We start from the raw sequence: 17,727 nt of genomic DNA, 5'->3' as shown, positions 1-17,727 counted from the left end.
TGATTCTCGTGCCTAAACCTCCTGAGTAGCTGGGACCACAGGCGCCCGCCACTATGCCCAGCTAATTTTTGTATTTTTAATAGAGATGGGGTTTCACCATGAGGGCCAGGCTGGTCTCGAACTCTTGACCTCAGGTGATCCACCTGCCTTGGCCTCCCAAAGTGCTGGGATGACAGGCATTATCCACTGCACTTGGCCCCTTCCTGTAGTTTAAATATTCAAATGAATAAAGTAAAAGGAATATTTCAGGGTTTTGGGAAGAGAGGAGTGAAGCTCATCCCCTTACGGGAGCTTACATTCTGGTGGATGAGGCAATAACTGTTTCAGTTCCTGACAAATGTTAGGTGGGGGAAGAAAAGGCAGAGTAGGAGGATAGGGAGGGGCTGTTCACATTCAGCCAGTGAATGAGATCATCAGAGCTGCTTTCCATTTGTTACAATGGTTCTGGCAGGATGTCTTCACAATAGTGTGTTGGAACTGTCTTTCCTTAAAGCAACAAAACTGCCTATTTTTTTTTTTTTTAAGTTCCGGTAATTTTGATTTTTTAACAATTCAGATATTCCCAATTAGTCTCAACTAGTGAGACCATGCTTTATGGCCCTTCTGGACAGTAGGAACTATGGAAAGTATAGAAGACCTTGACTCCAAGCTGGATGGTTCTTTCTGTGCACTTATATTTCTAGGGGAAAAAACTGGTTTGTGGCATTTCCAGATAGCTCCTGTAGTCAGCCACTGTCAATCTCGAGAATATGTCAAGAGTTGCTTCATGCTTCTCCATTTGCTCTTCCCCTTTCCAGGAATACTCCTTCCCATCATTCAGATGAATACAGCATCCCTCATGATTTAGCTGGAATGCCACCTTCCCATACTATAACATTCCTCGTGACTCTCCTCCAATTCTCCTGTGCCCTCCAGGAGCAATCGAGATTCCCTTATAGTACTTACCCACTTCTACCTTGTAATACAATTACTCGTGTAAATGTCTCTAGCACAACCTTCCCTCCTCTTCCCTTCTCCCTCCCTGCCCACCAATCTCAATTATCAGCTCCTCAGTGCTCTCGAAATATTTTGGTGGGTTGTTTTTTTTTTTTTCGGTTGGGGGGTTAGGTTGCTGGGGTGCAGTGGGGCAGTCACAGCTCACTGTGAGTGAGCTGGAGCAGCCTCAACCTCTCGGACTCAGGTGATCCTCCCACTGCAGCCACTCAAGTAACTAGGACTATGGGTGCACACCACTGCACCTGGCTAATTTTTGTATTTTTAAATAGAGACATGGTTTCTCCATGTTGCCCAGGCTGTCTTGGAATATTTTGTATAATGCACGGCACATAGTGATAATAAATAGCCACATGAATAAAAAAAAAAAATTGAGAAAAACATGTTAGTGAGGGAGGGTTGGAGGGAGTGGGTCATGCAGAGAACCAACTTTAATCCTGCTCTCACCAGCCCAAGGAGACACACTTGCTGTAGGATAGAATAAGGGCTGGCGTACTATCCTGGATTACAGTGGGATATAGAAGTGAACTATAGCACACGTCACTGTTCATGAGAGTTTACAACATATTCATGCAATCTATCCCGCGTTATACAAATCCAGAATGGAAACCAGACCTTAAAATAGAGATAAATTGGGGCCAATCTTTGTCATTCTAATGAGTTGTCTTCTTCTTGAAAGAGTTTTTTCCTTCAAGCATTTATTTTTAAAAATATAATTGTTTTGATCATGGAAAATTTCAAACATAAAGTACAAAGAATTGATGACAAACCCCTGTGTACCTGTCATCTAACTTAAACACTGTCAATATTTTACTATCTTTGTAACAGATTTGTGGTAGTAGTAACAATATTGTTACTACCATCACCTCTCAACTTTTTTTTTTCTTTGAGAAAGAATGGAACTCTGCATGTGGGTTAGAGTGCAATGGTGCCATCGTGGCTCACTGCAGCCTCAACCACCCGGATTCAAGTGATCCTCATGCCTTAGCCTCCCGAGTAGCTGGGACTACAGCCATGCACCACCACACCTGGATAATTTTTAAAAAATGTTTCTAGAGATGAGTGGGGGAGTCCTACCATGTTGCTCAGGCTGGTCTTGAACTTCAGAGCTCAAGCAATCCTCCTGTTTCGGCCTCCCAAAGTGCTGGGATTATAGGCATGAGCCACCACACCTGGCCTAACTTTTTTTCTTTTGTTGGAATATTTTAATGTAAATCCAATACATGCTATCATTTCCCTGTATATGTGTTAGGTGTGTTCCTAACAGGTAAGAGGTTTTGAAAAACATTATACAATATCATTAACCTATGTAACAAAGTTAATGATAATTCCTTAATATCATCTAATACCCAGTTCACGTTTTATGTTTTCCAATTGTCTTAAACAATGACTATTTAGAGTTGATGTGTTGCAATCAGTATCTAAGCAGGGTCTGTACATTGCATTTGGTTGATTTGTGTCATAAACATCTTTTAGTCTGCTACAGTTTCCCCTCCTCTACTTTTTTCATGCAATTTCATTTTTTAAGAAACTAGATAGGCCTAGTGTGGTGGCTCATGCCTATAATCCCAGCACTTTGGGAGGCCGAGGTAGAAGGATTGCTTGAGCCCAGGAGTTCAAAACCCTCTTGGGCAACATGGTGAGACCCCATCTCTACAAAAACTTTTTAAAAAGTTAGATAAGTGTGGTGGTACACACTTGTGGTCCCAGCTACTCAAGAGGTTGATGTGGGAGGATCGCTTGAGCTCAGGAGGTTGAGCTGTGTTTGCACGACTGCCTGGGCAACAGAGTGAGACTCTGTCTCAAAAAACTAACCAACAAACAAACAAAACAACAATAAAAACAACAACTAGGTGATTTGACCTATAGAATTTTCCAAATTCAAAATATAGCAAATTGACCTGGCATGCTGGCTCACGCTTAGAATCCTAGCACTTTGGGAGGCTGAGGTGGGAGGGTCACTTGGGCCCAGGAGGCTGAGGATATAGTGAGCCATGATCACACCACTGGACTTCAGCCTGGGTGACAGAGTGAAACTCTGTCTCAAAACAAATTAGCAAATTGTTTCCTTGTGGGGTCATATGATGTGTAATTTCTGTAAATTGACCATTAGATTTAGAGAACTGATTAGATTTAGGTTCAGTTTTGAGTTAAGTATACTATACAATTGATGGCGTTGTACCAGTGATCCTGTCCCATCTTCTGAAGAGATATATAGTGTCTGATTGTCCTATTTTTAGTGATGGAGATCACAGAGTAGGTTCAGGACATTCCAGTCTGATCATTCCACTATACTATTCATCTAATCTTTCACTTAATGGTTTTAGTAGCTAATGATAATGATTGTTTAGAACCATGATGTGATTAGGTATTGCCAAATGGTGGTTTTCTAATTCTATCAACTCTTTTGCAGCTATTAGTGCGATTCATCTATGAAGAAGAATTTTTCTGGTAGCTTTAGGTTCTATGGAATAGAAAAAAAAAAAAGAATTATTTCTCAGGTATGGTTACCCTGAAATATAGTTCATACTGGAAAGGCAGAATTCTTTCCTCTAAATTCCTAATGCATTTAATTGTTTATCCTTTGACCAAGAAGCTGTAAGACACATTTGCTTAATGCTAACACATTAGGACCTTTGAAAGTTGAGCAGAAATATGAAAAAGATGTTTTTACATTTTAAATCAATAGGAAAATGACATTTAATTGACCAATTATGAATAGTTGCAGCATTTTCAAAAGACATGATTACTGGTACATCTATACCAGGAATATGCGAGGATGTAGTCCAGACAAAAATACAGAAATAAATATTGTGTATTTCTCTGGGCATCCTTGGCCTAGTGGCTGGAAGTTAAGAGAAAAGGTCACTTGGACCTGTGGAGCAGAGAGTTAAGTGATTTCTTTCTCTTTATTTGTAGCCGTCAGCCAGCACAGACCTCGTCAGTGTCTTTAACTGCGAACTTTCTTCCTCAGGAGGACCTTTGCTTCCTATCCTCAAATAAATATAAGGTACTTGGTCTTTACATGTTTGGTGGATGAATACATTAAAAGTTAGAAAAAGTACTTTGCTACAAGTGTATGTGTTTGTCTGGATGAATGAATTGCTCCTGCAAAACTCTTAGATCGGCTGGGTGCAGTGGCTCACACCTGTAATCCTAGCATTTTGGGAGGCCGAGGCAGGTGGAATGCCTGAGCTCAGGAGTTTGAAACCAGCCTGGGCAACACGATGAAATCCCATCTCTACCGAAAATGCAAAAAAATTGACTGGGCATGGCGGCGTGTGCCTATAGTCCCGGCTACTTGGGAGGCTGAGACAGGAGAATCGCCTGTACCCGGGAGGCAGAGGTTGCAGTGAACTGAGATCACGCCACTGCACTCCTGCCCGCTGAGCTCCGGCCTGGGTGACAGAGCGAGACTCCGTCTCCAAAAAACAAACAACAACAACAACAACAACAACAAAACACTCTTAGATCAAGGTTGGAAGGCAGACATCTAATGGTTCTCTTTCTCCCAGAGATCACCTAAGTGCCATAGGGCACCTCACTGTTTCCAGAGTTCAGCCACACACAGTCTCATTTGGGCAGATCCTCACAACGGTCATGTGAGATGGATATTAACATCTCTATTTTATGGACGAGAAAACTAGAACTCACGGAGTAAAAGTGACTTGTCCATTAGTTACAATTAACAAGTTTCTATGGGAGTCCAACAAACTGTGCCTCACTTTGTCACTTAACCTAGTTGGAACACAACTTTTCCTAGATAGCTTAGCCTCCCCATGCTGGCTTCAGCTTTTGTGCAGGCTGGTCTACTTGGACTGCATGGCACCTCAATTCCTCTTGCCCCGCATTGGGAAGAGGTTACCGGACTAAATCATACTGCTGGGGACTTCCTTTTTCCCTTAGGCATAGTGCTTTGCTAGCTTTAAGTTGGCCTGGACAGACAGGCCCGCTGCCTGTCTGGTTAATGACGGGAATGAATTGGCAGATGTGGGAACCCTGAGCCAGCTCATCCTATCTGCTGTTGGAAAGAACCCTGGTAACAATATTTCATGGCATAGAGGGGCACATATGTGGATGTATCATGCTTTAAATGTTACCTATTTCACATTTATATATTTTTAAACTTTATTAGTTATCAGAGATCCATCATCTACATCCGGAATATGTCAAAGTAAATGAGCATTTTAAAGCTTCCATGAAGAATTTCAAGATTGAAAAGATAAAGAAGATCGAGAACCTAGAGCTCCTGGATAAATTTACACGGTTGGTGGCCACGTTATCATGTTTCTTTGCATAAAACTGGAAAGGATTAGTTAATATCCGTCCTTTGAGATTTATATTCACTGATTTATTTTAATAGTCAACAGTTCCTTCAGGCTTAGTCTTTTTCTTTCATTGTATAAACTCCGGCTTCTCTCTCTCAGCCTTACTGTTTTACAATTCAATGATTTCATGTGTCTATCTTTTGAAAGTTTTCATAAATTTATTATTGTACAGCTGCTGCCTTAAAGTTAGTAGCTCCACTGTGAAAGCAGATGGAATGAGATTTTTAGATGATTAGACTTTAGCTGGGATTAATGTTATGAACTGGAGTGGGAAGGGGATGTCTCAGTGTTAAGTCTCACGTTTCCTATATTAGGAAGAAATCACAGATGAAGGAAGAAGGAAGCCTCCTATTTTATGCGACAAGTCGTGCCAATGTGGACTCTATCTGTGCGAATAATTTTGACTGGGCCCTGCATGAAACTCATGAAACCAAATATGGAAAAGGTTAGTGCCGGGATAGAGACGCACTAGTAGAATCATAACTCAGGCTTTATACAAACTTCTATTAGGAGGTATATGTAATTATTTTGTATTAACTAGAGTGTCCAGGCTCTAGTGGTCCTGGAGAGATAATAAGCTCACGGTAATATCAAATGCTGAAATGAGAGTGAATCAGTTGGCTTGGAGCTTGATTGCTGGACCTTAGTCCCACTCCTGTCTTCTGTTTGCTTTCTGGGACTGACCAAAGTCCTCGTACGTGCTAGTAAACTACTCCATCTGTTGGTCTTGTCTACCATTACTACTTACTTCTGGCTGTGGCTCTTACTGAACCCATGTCCATGCCTGCAAAGCTATTTGAAGCTTCAGTTGTCACAGACTGGTTTTAATTAAAGATAGGGAGAAGAGGCCTCTCCCCATCTTAGGCCACATTGGGTCACCTGGGTCTGAAGTGTCACAGGTGTGCCCACACAAAAAATCTTTATAGCTCTTTCTTTTTGCTCCTAAACTCCTGCATGCAAATTTTTTTTTTTTTTTTTTTTTTTTTTTTTTTTTTTGAGACAGGGTCTCACTTTGTCACCCAGGCTGGGTGGCAATCTTGGCTCACTGCAGCCTCGACCTCCTGGGCTCAAGTGATCTTACCACCTCAGCCCCTCAAATAACTGGGACAACAGGTGTGTGCCACCACATCCAGCTAATTTTTTTTTTTTTTTTTTGCATTTTTTGTAGAGACAGAGTTTCGCCATGTTGCCAAGGCTGGTCTCAACTCCTGAGCTCAAATAATCCGCCTACCTTGGCCTGCCAAAGTGCTGGGATTTCAGGCGTGATGCATGCAACTCTTTTTTTTTTTTTTTTCTTTCTTTTTCTTTTCTTTTCTTTCTTTTTTTTTTTTTTTTGAGACAGAGTTTTGCTCTCGTTGCCCAGGCTGGAGTGCAATGGCTCAATCTCGGTTCACTGCAACCTCCGCCTCCTGGGTTCAAGCGACTCTCTTGCATCAGCCTCCCAAGTAGCTGGGATTATAGGCATGCGCCACCACACCCAGCTAATTTTGTATTTTCAGTAGAGATGGGGTTTCTCCATGTTGGTCAGGCTGGTCTAGAACTCCTAACCTCAGGTGATCTGCCTGCCTCCGCCTCCTAAAGTGCTGGGATTACAGGCATGAGCCACTGCGACCGGCCTGCATGCAACTTTTAAAAACAAATAAACCAAACTGAAAATCACTCATCTTTAGGAAATAAGTAATAGTTTATCACAGATTCAAAGTGAGTTCAACTCATACAACTAGGATTAAATTCAATTCTTGCCCCAAAAGGCAAGAAGTCAATCAGTCAGTCAGCAAATATTTTTGAGTGTCTTCTGTATACTAGTTGGTGGGTACACAGTGGTGAGCAAGTTCGTAATTAATTAAATGATTGTGGCCAGGCATGGTAGCTTACACCTGTAATTCCTGTACTTTGGGAGGCTGAGCCCAGGAGTTGGAGACCAGCTTGGGCAACATGGCAAGACCCTAATTTTTTGTTTTAATTACAAAAAAATGTTTTTAATTACCTGGGCGTGGTGGCACATGCCTGTAGTCCCATCTACTCAGGAGGCTGAGGTGGGAGGATTGCTTGAGCCCGAAGTTTGAGGCTGCAGTGAGCTGTGATTTTGCCATTGCACTCCAGCCTGGGCAATAAAGCTATACTTTGTCTCAAAAAAAAAAAAAAAAAAAAAAAAAAAAATTAAATGATTGCAAATGTCGGGCTGCTATAGAGAGAAATAATAGGTCCAGGCGTGGTAGCTCACGCCCATTATCCCAGCACTTTGGGAGACTGAGGCAGGCAGATCACTTGAGGTCAGGAGTTCAAGACCAGCCTGGTCAACATGGTGAAACCCCATCTCTACTAAAAATAGAAAAATTAGCTGGGTGCAGTGGCATGTGCCTGTAATCCCAGCTACTTGGGAGGCTGAGGCAGGATAATCCCTTGAACCTGGGAGGCAGAGGTTGCAGTGAGCCAAAATCGTGCCACGGCACACCAGCCTGGGCGACAGAGCAAGACTCCATCTCAAAAAAAAAGAACAGGTCCTGTGGACAGCTAACCCAGCTAGAGAGGTGTTCCCAAAGATTAGGCTAGAGTAGGATTTCCCTGCCTTGCAGAGTCACCACATAGTGGAGAAGGGAGAAGTGGTACAAGATATGACCATAAAGAGCTAAACTTGACTGTAAGGGCATGGGAAACTAATGAAAGGTTTCAAGCTGGGGAATGAATTTTTTGATGAGATTTCGTAAGTTTATTAAGTTTAAATGTATCAGTGAAACTTACCTAGAAGTGTTTGAAGGAAATGGGAAATGTAACCATCTTGAGTGACATATAACAGGTGTATTAAAACCCATCAGTTTCTTACAGGTCTATCTTATGTTAGAATCCAAACAAATATTTATCCTAAAAAATGAAATGTTAGGCTAGGCACTGTGGCTCATTCCTGTAATCCCAGCACTTTGGGAGGCCGAGGAGGGTGAATCACCTAAAGTCAGGAGTTTGAGACCAGCCTGACCAACATGGTGAAACCCCCTCTCTAATAAAAATACAAAGTTAGCCAGGCGTGGTGGCACATGCCTGTAGTCCTGGCTACTCGGGAGGCTGAGGCACGAGAGTTGATTGATCACAAGAAGGGGAGGCTGCAGTGATCCGAGATCCTGCTACTGCACTCCAGCCTCAGCTACAGAGGAAAACTGTCTCAAAAAAGAAAAAAAAAAGCACTTAGAAATGTAGGAATAGAAATGAAGTTTCTTAACACAATAAAGGGAATTTTAAAAAAAGAAAATACAGATTTCAGATTACATAAGTGTGTTATAAAAAAACTGATGCAACAAAAACAAAAATCGACAAATGGCATCAAACTAAACAGCTTCTCCACAGCAAAGGAAACAATTAACAAAGTGAACAGACAAACCCACAGAGTGGAAGAAAATATTTGCATGCCATACATCTGATAAGGGATTAATATCCAAAATGTATAAGGAACTCAAACAATTCAACAGCAAGAGAACAAACAACCCGATTTTAAAATGCGCAAGCTGTTCCCATAAGTGGCCTGAGGTGATCTATGAAATGGTTCGCTGTTCACTTGACCCAGAAAACTCCATGAAATCATGCAAATAAAGAGGTTCAAATCTTCATGTTCACTTTAAGAACACCCATGAGACTGCCCAGGCCATCAAGAGTATGCCTATATGAAAAGCCAGCAAGTGTCCGAAAGATGTCACTGTATAGAAACAATGTGTATCATGCCAACGTTCCAAGGGTGGAGTTGGTAGGAGTGCCCAGGCCAAACAGTGGGGCTGGTCACACAGTTGGTGACCCAAAAAGAGTTGAATTTTTGATGTACACACTTAAAAATGCAGAGAGTAATGCTGAACTTAAGGGTTGAGCTGTAGATTCTCTGGTCATCAAGGATATTCAGGTGAACAAAGCACCAAAGATGTGCCACCTGACTTCCAGAGCTCATGGTTGGATTAACTCATGCCTGAGCTCCCCTTGCCATATAGAGACAATCTTCACTGAAAAAGAACACCGTGTTCTTAAACCAGAAGAGGAGGTGCCCGGAAGAAAAAACTATCCCAGAAGATACTGAAGAAGCAAAAACTTATGGCACAGGAATAAATTCAGCATAAAATACGTGCAAATAAAAGTTTCAAAAATGAGCAAAAGACTTGAATAGACATTTCTCAGAAGAAGAAATACAAATGGCCAATGAGTTCATGAAAAAATGCTCAACATCATTAATCATCAGGGAAATGCAAATTAAAACCACAACGAGCTGTTGCCTCACACCGATTAGAATTAGAGGCTGAGGTGGGAAGATTGCTTGAGCCCAGGACGTCAAGTCTGCAGTGAGCCAAGATTGCACCACTGCACTTCAGCCTGGGCGACAGATGACAGAGACCCTGGCTCAAAAACAACAACAACAACAACAGCAAAAAAAAAAAAAAAAAAAAGAGAGAGAGAGAGAGAGAGAGAGAGAGTTGAATGTAGTGACATAGTAAGACTTCCAGGACTAAAGTGGGAAAAAAAGTTGTAGAACAGTTCATATATTATGATCCTATCTATGAACAAATAGAACAGTTCATATATTATGATCCTATCTATGAATAAATAAACCACCATAAAACTATATTAGAGTATATGCACATATATGTATGTGAATGCATAGAAACAGGTGTGAAAGAATTCCCACCAGCCATAAACTGTTTTGGGAAGAGGGGTGGGACTGGATGTGGTAGGTCAGTATAGGTAGACTTCCATATTTCACTTTAAATATAGTAGAACATTATGTGCACAGAATATCTAGTATCTGACCTATTCAGGATAAGCAGTGTTTCTGGAATTGAAATATCTAACTATAAAATGATAAAAAGAACAAAAACAAAGTAAATGCAAAGCATATTAAACATTTGTTACCACAGATAAATTCATTTTACTTATTGATTCTTGCATGGAAATTGGAGTTGGCAATATCTACTCATGGTCTTTAAAATGACAGAGTAGCCCCGGCCGGGCGCGGTGGCTCACGCCTGTAATCCCAGCACTTTAGGAGGCCGAGGTGGGCAGATCACGAGGTCAGGGGATAGAGACCATCCTGGCTAACATGGTGAAACCCCATCTCTACTAAAAATACAAAAAGTGAGCCGGGCTTGGTGGCGGGCGCCTGTAGTCCCAGCTACGTGGGAGGCTGAGGCAGGAAAATGGCGTGAACCTGGGAGGCAGAGCTTGCAGTGAGCCAAGTTCGCGCCATTGCACTCCAGCCTGGGTGACAGAGCGAGACTCCGTCTCAAAAAAAAAAAAAAAAAAAAAAAAAAATGACAGAGTAGCTTTCTTAAAAAATATTATTAGTATTTTTTGATAGAGTCTCACTCTGTTGCCCAGGCTGGAGTGCAGTGGTGTGATTCTAGCTTACTGCAGCCTCAGCTTCCTGGGCTCAATCAATCCTGCCTCAGCTTCCTGAGTAGCTGGGATTATAAGTGCACACCACCATGCCCGGCTAATTTTTAAATTTTTTGTAGAGATGGAGTCTCCCCATGTTGCCCAGGCTGGTCTTAAATTCCTAGGTTCAAGTGATCCACCCGCCTCAACCTCCCGTAATACTGGGATTACAGACATGAGCCACTGCACCTGCCCAGAGTAGCACTTGACAATGATAAAAATAAAAATCTTAACTTGGCAGGAAATTGTTGGTCTGCTGTGTATGGAAGCAGCAATCATAATCTGAGGTTGTTTTAGAGAGGACAAAGCATCAACTGACTCATCAGTTCCAAGTTGGCTCAATTCAGTTCACACTGGGTGAATTGCATGAATTGGGCCACTGTGTCATTCTCATTTGGTCATTGCACCCAATGGTTCACACTATCAGCATGAGCTCTGCACTGTAGCAAATATTCCTCAGTCATTTCTATAGGGTTATATACTGTATTTAAGTTTGCCTGCATCATGAACATGTTTTTAAGTGCAAAGAAAAGTTTATAAGCATCAGTAAGGTATTATTGACATATGCTTAGTCCACGCCCATCTGACTATGTATAACTAATCTTATAAACTGCCTACCTTCTTTATAATATGTCTTAACCTTTCTTTCTGATTCTTTCTAGGAAGTTACTTTGCAAAAGATGCCATCTATTCCCACAAAAATTGCCCATATGATGCCAAAAACATCGTTATGTTTGTAGCCCGAGTTCTGGTTGGAAATTTTATTGAAGGAAATGTGTCATACATGAGCCCTCCTCAGCGGTACGACAGCTGTGTGGATACCAGCTTGAATCCCTCCGTTTTTGTCATCTTTGAGAAAGATCAGATTTACCCACAATATGTGATTGAATATACTGATGCAGACAAACCCTGCGTGATTAGTTAGAACCGATGAATACAGCGTCAGAAGGATGCCATAACCATTCTGTTCCCTTACAGAACTAAATTGCCCCAGACGGGAGTTAAAGTTTTCTATTTTCCTGCCCAGTTATCTAATGCCTTAGATCAGTGGTCCCCAAACTTCGCTACACATTTGAATCATCTGGGAAGTTTTAAACAAATTCTGATGCCCAGGTTGCCCCCCATGCCAATGAAATCATTTCTGGGCTTCAGCGACAGGCAGTTGTATTTTTTTTTTTTTTTTTTTTTTGGAGATGGAGTCTCACTCCATCGCCCAGGCTGGAGTGCTGTGCCGCGATCTCAGCTCACTGCAACCTCTGCCTCCCAGATTCAAGCGATTCTCCTGCCTCAGCCTCCCGAGTAGCTGGAACTACAGACACACACTGCCACGCCCAGCTAATTTTTTGTATTTTTTTAGTAGAGACAGGAATTCACTGTGTTGCCCAGGTTGGTCTCAAACTCCTGAGCTTAGGCAATCCGCCCGCCTTGGCCTCCCAAAGTGTTACGATTACAGGCATGAGCCACCACGCCCTGCTAGCAGTCGTATTTTTTAAAGTCCTTCTGATGATTCCAATGTGTTGGAAAGTTTATCTTGTCTCAGATGTAACTGGTAAAATTTGATTTCTAAATTTTCTGTAATTGCAGCAACCTTTCCCTCCTGTCTACCCTTTTAGTTTACTGTATGCCATGGTTTTGTTTTGGTTACATTGAAAGAAAGTTAATTTGGAAAATTTGGGAGAAATCTAAACATGCCTATTAAGGATATAAGACAATGCAGCTTTAGAAGAAAGATTATGAAAAACTGGGAAGAAAATGCTTAAGGACATGCTAGGGAATAAAAAGTAAAGTTGAAATGCTATTGCAGACATAGCTGCGGTACTGTACCTCATCATTCTGATGAAACTGATTTGGAGCACCCATTTCTTTATCGCTACATTTATTTAGGGGACCAACTCCATCCAGGTTGACTCTCTCTGGAATGCGGTAATAAGAGCTGGCAAGTATGGCTCAGAGAGAAGCAACCAACTGGAGTTAATTGCCCATTTGGGCTCTTTGTATAATTATGGCAAAGTAGACATTTATGTTCTAATTAATATGATTACAGAGAAGGCTTTTTCTTGGGTCAGGCTTTTCATGAAAGTATTTTGAGAACAATGAATTGCAGTAACCAGCTTCACACAAGCATAACTGATAAATGCGAGTGCTATTGTACTCTTGGCAAATGAGCCGAGAACCTAGGAGCAGGGCCATTCCTACTGAAGGACGGGCCCCCGACGGGGATGACATTTGTTTCCTGGTGAGCACAGAATCAGAACAAAGAACAATATCCCAAAGAGGCCCTGTGCTTACCAGGAGCTTCTTTTTCCAAATGTAATGGATGATATGGAATTGTAGTACCATCGGTTTTTACTTAGAGCCCTTGACGTGCTTGGACCAATATTTCCTTCCTTCTTATGAACCAGGTTTTTCCTTCTGATTTTCCTTTTTCAACATTCCTTACCAGTCACTAAAGTTTCCTGTAGTAATTTCTTCTAGCAGACATGTTAGAAGTCAGATTTCACTAGCATCAGAGTTGATTTTATATTAGTCAGATTTTGGATCATCCCAGAGATCTCCAAACTCTTTGGCTTAAACGGCTCCACCAGTAAAAAAATTAGAGAGAGATTTTTTAGAGTAGAGTTATTTTCTGGGATGGTTACCACAAATGCTTATTCTCATTGACTTATTTCTTTCATGGTAGCTTTCATTTTGGAGTGTTCATTTTCTGAACTTGACCCTCACATTGTAGGGGCACAGTTTGTCCAACTCTTTCCAACAGCCCATTAGACACCACTAGCTGGATATTTCACAGGCATCTTTGATTCAACATGTCCAAAGTGGAACTCTCCATCTACTTCCCTCACATGAATCTGTTCATATCCCAGGATCTGTATGTAAGTGAATAGCATCACCATCTACCCATTGGCTCAAGCAGAAATCCGGAAGTCATCTTTGACTCCTTCCTCTCCCTCCTGATAAACATCTAAGCAGTTTCTAAATCTAGTTTTACCTCTTAAATATCTCTGTTCCCCTTCTAAGTTGTTTGCTGTGTTTTCTTCAGAGCAAGAAGATTATATTTTTTAAAATTTACTTAGTAATGCACATTCAAAACATAAATCAAGTCTTCAGGATAAAGTTCAAAACCGCTGTCGTGGCCCCATGTGATCTCTCCCTCCCCTACCCCTCTATCATTTAGTTTCTTCTGCACAAGCCACTCTGGCTTTCTTTCAGTTTTGTGGTTCCCATTTTTAGCTAGTTCAGTGGTTCTCAATGGGCATTTCTGCCTTTTTTTTCCTAAATGACAAATACAAATACATCTTCTTTATTATCCTCCAAATCCAATTCAGAGGTAATATGCTCCACCTACACACAATTTTAGAAATAAATTAAAAATTAAATAAAACTAATATTAACGGCCGGGCGCGGTGGCTCAAGCCTGTAATCCCAGCACTTTGGGAGGCCGAGACGGGCGGATCACGAGGTCAGGAGATCGAGACCATCCTGGCTAACACGGTGAAACCCCGTCTCTACTAAAAAATACAAAAAACTAGCCGGGCGTGGTGGCGGGCGCCTGTAGTCCCAGCTACTCGGGAGGCTGAGGCAGGAGAATGGCGTAAACCCGGGAGGCGGAGCTTGCAGTGAGCTGAGATCTGGCCACTGCACCCCAGCCTGGGCGACAGAGCCAGACTCCGTCTCAAAAAAAAAAAAGAAAAAAGAAAAAAAAAAAACTAATATTAACATAAAGAGGAAATAAAAGGTACCTAACTTGGGTACAACTGTAATCGAAGACCTAATGAAGTAGTCAGTTGCTTACAACTATTTATAATGCATCAATTTGAACTTAGAAGGTAGGAGATCAGACCATATGTGGGAAAATGTAAAAGCAGGGATACGGGTGGACATTAGAATGAAAACTAGGGATACAGTAACTTCTTTGCATATGACAATACTTATTTGTATGTAAGAGAAAGAACGAAATAACCTTTATTGAAATAAAGATACTATGCAAGAAAATGTACAGATTGTCGAAGTGGAGAAAGTGAGGATATATTCTTGCAGACGAGCTATAGGTCATACATGAATGTCTGGTGAGACATTCAAAATTCGTATAGGGTGCAGAATAATTTCTTATTGTGAGGAACTGTCCGATGTATTGCAAGAATGTTCTGCATACTCGGCTCTCACATACTAAATGCTAGTAGCGCACCCACCCCCACGCCCAGTCATGGTGACAACCACAAACCCTATCAGATCTATTCACCCTTTTCAGAGCAGATATTTTGTAACATTCTCTTTGCTGTCCTGAAATGACTCATAGATAATACAATCTACTTACATACATGAATTTCTTAAAAAATCAATTTAATGCCCTAACTCTCTTATTAAGGAGAAACAGAAAAGAAAAAATTTATAATGAAAAGAAGATGAATTTCATTATGTAAATGCTTAGGCATGACTCCGCTGTTTGAAACAGACAGATGTTTACTCTTCCTTGTAATGAGTAGGTTTGGATTTAAGAGCCGATTAGAGGCTACTTCCTGTAAACAAGTACAGGAAAATGAAACTAGAGGGATAGGGGACACTAGAATGAAAACCAGTGTTAGGGTAAAGTCAAAACAGACCATATACATAATCTGTATATGGGAAAAGAAAGAGCGAAGTTACCTTAAGGATAATAGGACAAGACAAATTACAGATTGTCTCAGAGAAAACAAATGAGTTACTCTCTCGGACAAGCTGTAGGTCCTACATAAATGTCCAGCAGGACATTAGACAGTCGTACAGGGTACAGAATAATTCTTCGTTGTGTGGCACTAACCCACACACTGCAGGACATCGTTCTCCCTGGCTGCATCCACTCAGTGCCGGGAGTAGTCCCCAGTTATTATGAAACCACCAACAACCCACTGACCATAGTGAGAACCACTGATTTTTTCCACTGACCTAGCGAATATCTAGCATCCTTAGATTGGTTCAACTGTTACTTCCCTAAGGAATCCTTCTATAGAATAGGTCAGATACTTGCCTCCCGAACCCCTTATTTTTAAAATACTTGGCGCCTTGCTTTGATAATTTGTATTATGTATCCAAACTGAAATTATCTGCTTTCCGCATTAGAATGTAAGCCCCCTGAGGGGTGAGTCAGTCTGGTTCGCTGTGCCACGCCTGATGCCCAGCCCAGCAGCATGCTTTGTACACTGATATATTGGGTAAATTTTGTTGAATAAATTAAGCTCAACTATTTATATTTCAATAGTTGAGTTGTATTGCTTCTTGTTCTTCAAGCTTAATTTGAACTGTCTAATAAAAAGATTTAAATAATTTGGTTCTATTGCCTTTATTTGATCTATTTCTAGGTATCTCCAAAAGCAACATCAACTGCAGACACCAGTTATTCAATGGGAGAGAGATGATGAGTTTTGCCCCTTTCAGCTTTATCATTCCAGGGCTCAATGACCAAGTCACATGGGCAAGGCACAGTGGTGGTGATGACCCCCACATCTTTTGTTTGCGGATCAGAGAGGGAAGGGCTGAAAGCTGCTAACATACCTTTCTTCCTTTGGTCTCAGGGGTGTGAACAGGGCCAGGCTGAGGCACAAAAGTTAAAAATATAAATGGTGATAAGCAGAATTACCCTATCAACCACTCCTCCTTCAAAAGCCCTTCCCTACTCATTACCTTTTTTTTTTTTTTTTTTTTTTTTTGAGATGGAGTCTCACTCTGTCACCCAGGCTGGAGTGCAGTGGTGCAATCTCGGCTCACTGCAACCTCCGCCTCCTGAGTTCAAGCAATTCTCCTACCTCAGCCTTCTGAGTAGCTGGGATTACAGGCGCCTGCCACCACACCTGGCTAGTTTTTGTATTTTTAGTGTAGATGGGGTTTCCCCACGTTGGCCAGGCTGGTCTTGAATTCCTGATCTCAGGTGATAAACACCTGCTTTGGCCTCCCAAAGTGCTGGGATTACAGGTGTGAGCCACCTCACCCGCCTCATTATCTTTTTTAATCACAAAGCTTTCAGTGGAGAGGGAGCAGGGAGAGAGTGAGGGAAATGGAGAGGGAGAGCAAGTTCTATGGCAGCAGAGATTTGATAAAGTGAAGGTAAAACTGCTATTTGACTTGGACCTCAATATAAATAAAGCATGGTGTAGCAAAGTTATTGCTGTCAAAGCACCTGGATTCAAACACGCAAAAATGCTATCAAACCAAGCATGAGCAGATCTTGGAGTTTTTTGATTATTTTTTTCTATGAGTTTATTTACTTTGTCATAGTGCACCCAAGTAAACCTGCCATTATCTAGTTTCTGGTGGACTCCTCAGTCCAGCATTTGATAGAAATGAAGCTATGGCCGGGTGCAGTGGCTCACGCCTATAATCCCAGCACTTTGGGAGGCTGAGGCAGGTGGATCACGAGGTCAATAGATCGAGACCATCCTGGCCAACATGGTGAAACCCTGTCTCTACTAAAAATACAAAAATTAGCTGGGCGTGGTGGCACACACCTGTAGTCCCAGTACTTGGGAGGCTGAGGCAGGAGAATTGCTTGAATCCGGTAGGTGGAGGTTGCAGTGAGTCAAGACTGCCACTGTACTCCAGCCTGGGTGACAGAGCAAGACTCTGTCTCAAAAAAAAAAAAAAAAAAAAAAAGGAAAAGAAAAAAGAAATGAAGCTAAATAGCAACCACTTTCCACTCATACCCTCATACCTTAGCTACTGTAAAGAGAACTGCCATGAAAGGCAATACTTAGCTGAGTGTTAAGTGTGTGTGTCCAGGGCCATGGGGGCCATGTTCTGGGACATGTCTTGGAAAGAGTTCAGAGGATAACAGGCAGGTTTCATTTAGAAGGTTAAGACCAGAGCGGATGAATTTATAACAGTGATATCAGTGTATGTCCCCAGAGTGACTTGCTGCAAAGCTCATGCTACACATGCATGCCTGAGTGACCATAAGCTTGAGAATGAGCTTCAGAATCAAGAGTGGGAGGAGACATCAGAACGTTCCAGGAAGTACTTAAGTCTTAAAAGC

General features: G+C 41.6%; 1 protein-coding gene across 4 annotated transcripts in view; it reads left to right on the top strand.

The window, feature by feature from the left end:
- The window catches only part of ZC3HAV1 (zinc finger CCCH-type containing, antiviral 1), a 68,263-nt gene extending 56,409 nt beyond the window's left edge, over window positions 1-11,854 (top strand). For 2 of the 4 annotated variants that reach the window (XM_037991149.2, XM_037991148.2), the window contains exons 10-13: window positions 3,913-4,003; window positions 5,129-5,259; window positions 5,636-5,766; window positions 11,387-11,854. In XM_037991149.2, the coding sequence (XP_037847077.2) occupies window positions 3,913-4,003; window positions 5,129-5,259; window positions 5,636-5,766; window positions 11,387-11,649 (616 nt within the window). In that variant the 3' untranslated portion in view covers window positions 11,650-11,854. Of the gene's footprint in view, window positions 1-3,912; window positions 4,004-5,128; window positions 5,260-5,635; window positions 5,771-11,386 lie in introns of all 4 variants that reach the window. The other 2 variants (XM_073009387.1, XM_073009385.1) reach the window with 1 other exon arrangement.
- The last annotated feature ends 5,873 nt before the right edge of the window (window positions 11,855-17,727 follow it).

The sequence above is a fragment of the Chlorocebus sabaeus genome, chromosome 21, assembly GCF_047675955.1.
Source record: "Chlorocebus sabaeus isolate Y175 chromosome 21, mChlSab1.0.hap1, whole genome shotgun sequence".
NCBI classification, from domain to species: Eukaryota; Metazoa; Chordata; class Mammalia; order Primates; family Cercopithecidae; genus Chlorocebus; species Chlorocebus sabaeus.
The sequence above is the reverse complement of the archived record's forward strand: the minus strand, read 5'-3'. Positions and strand labels throughout refer to the sequence as shown.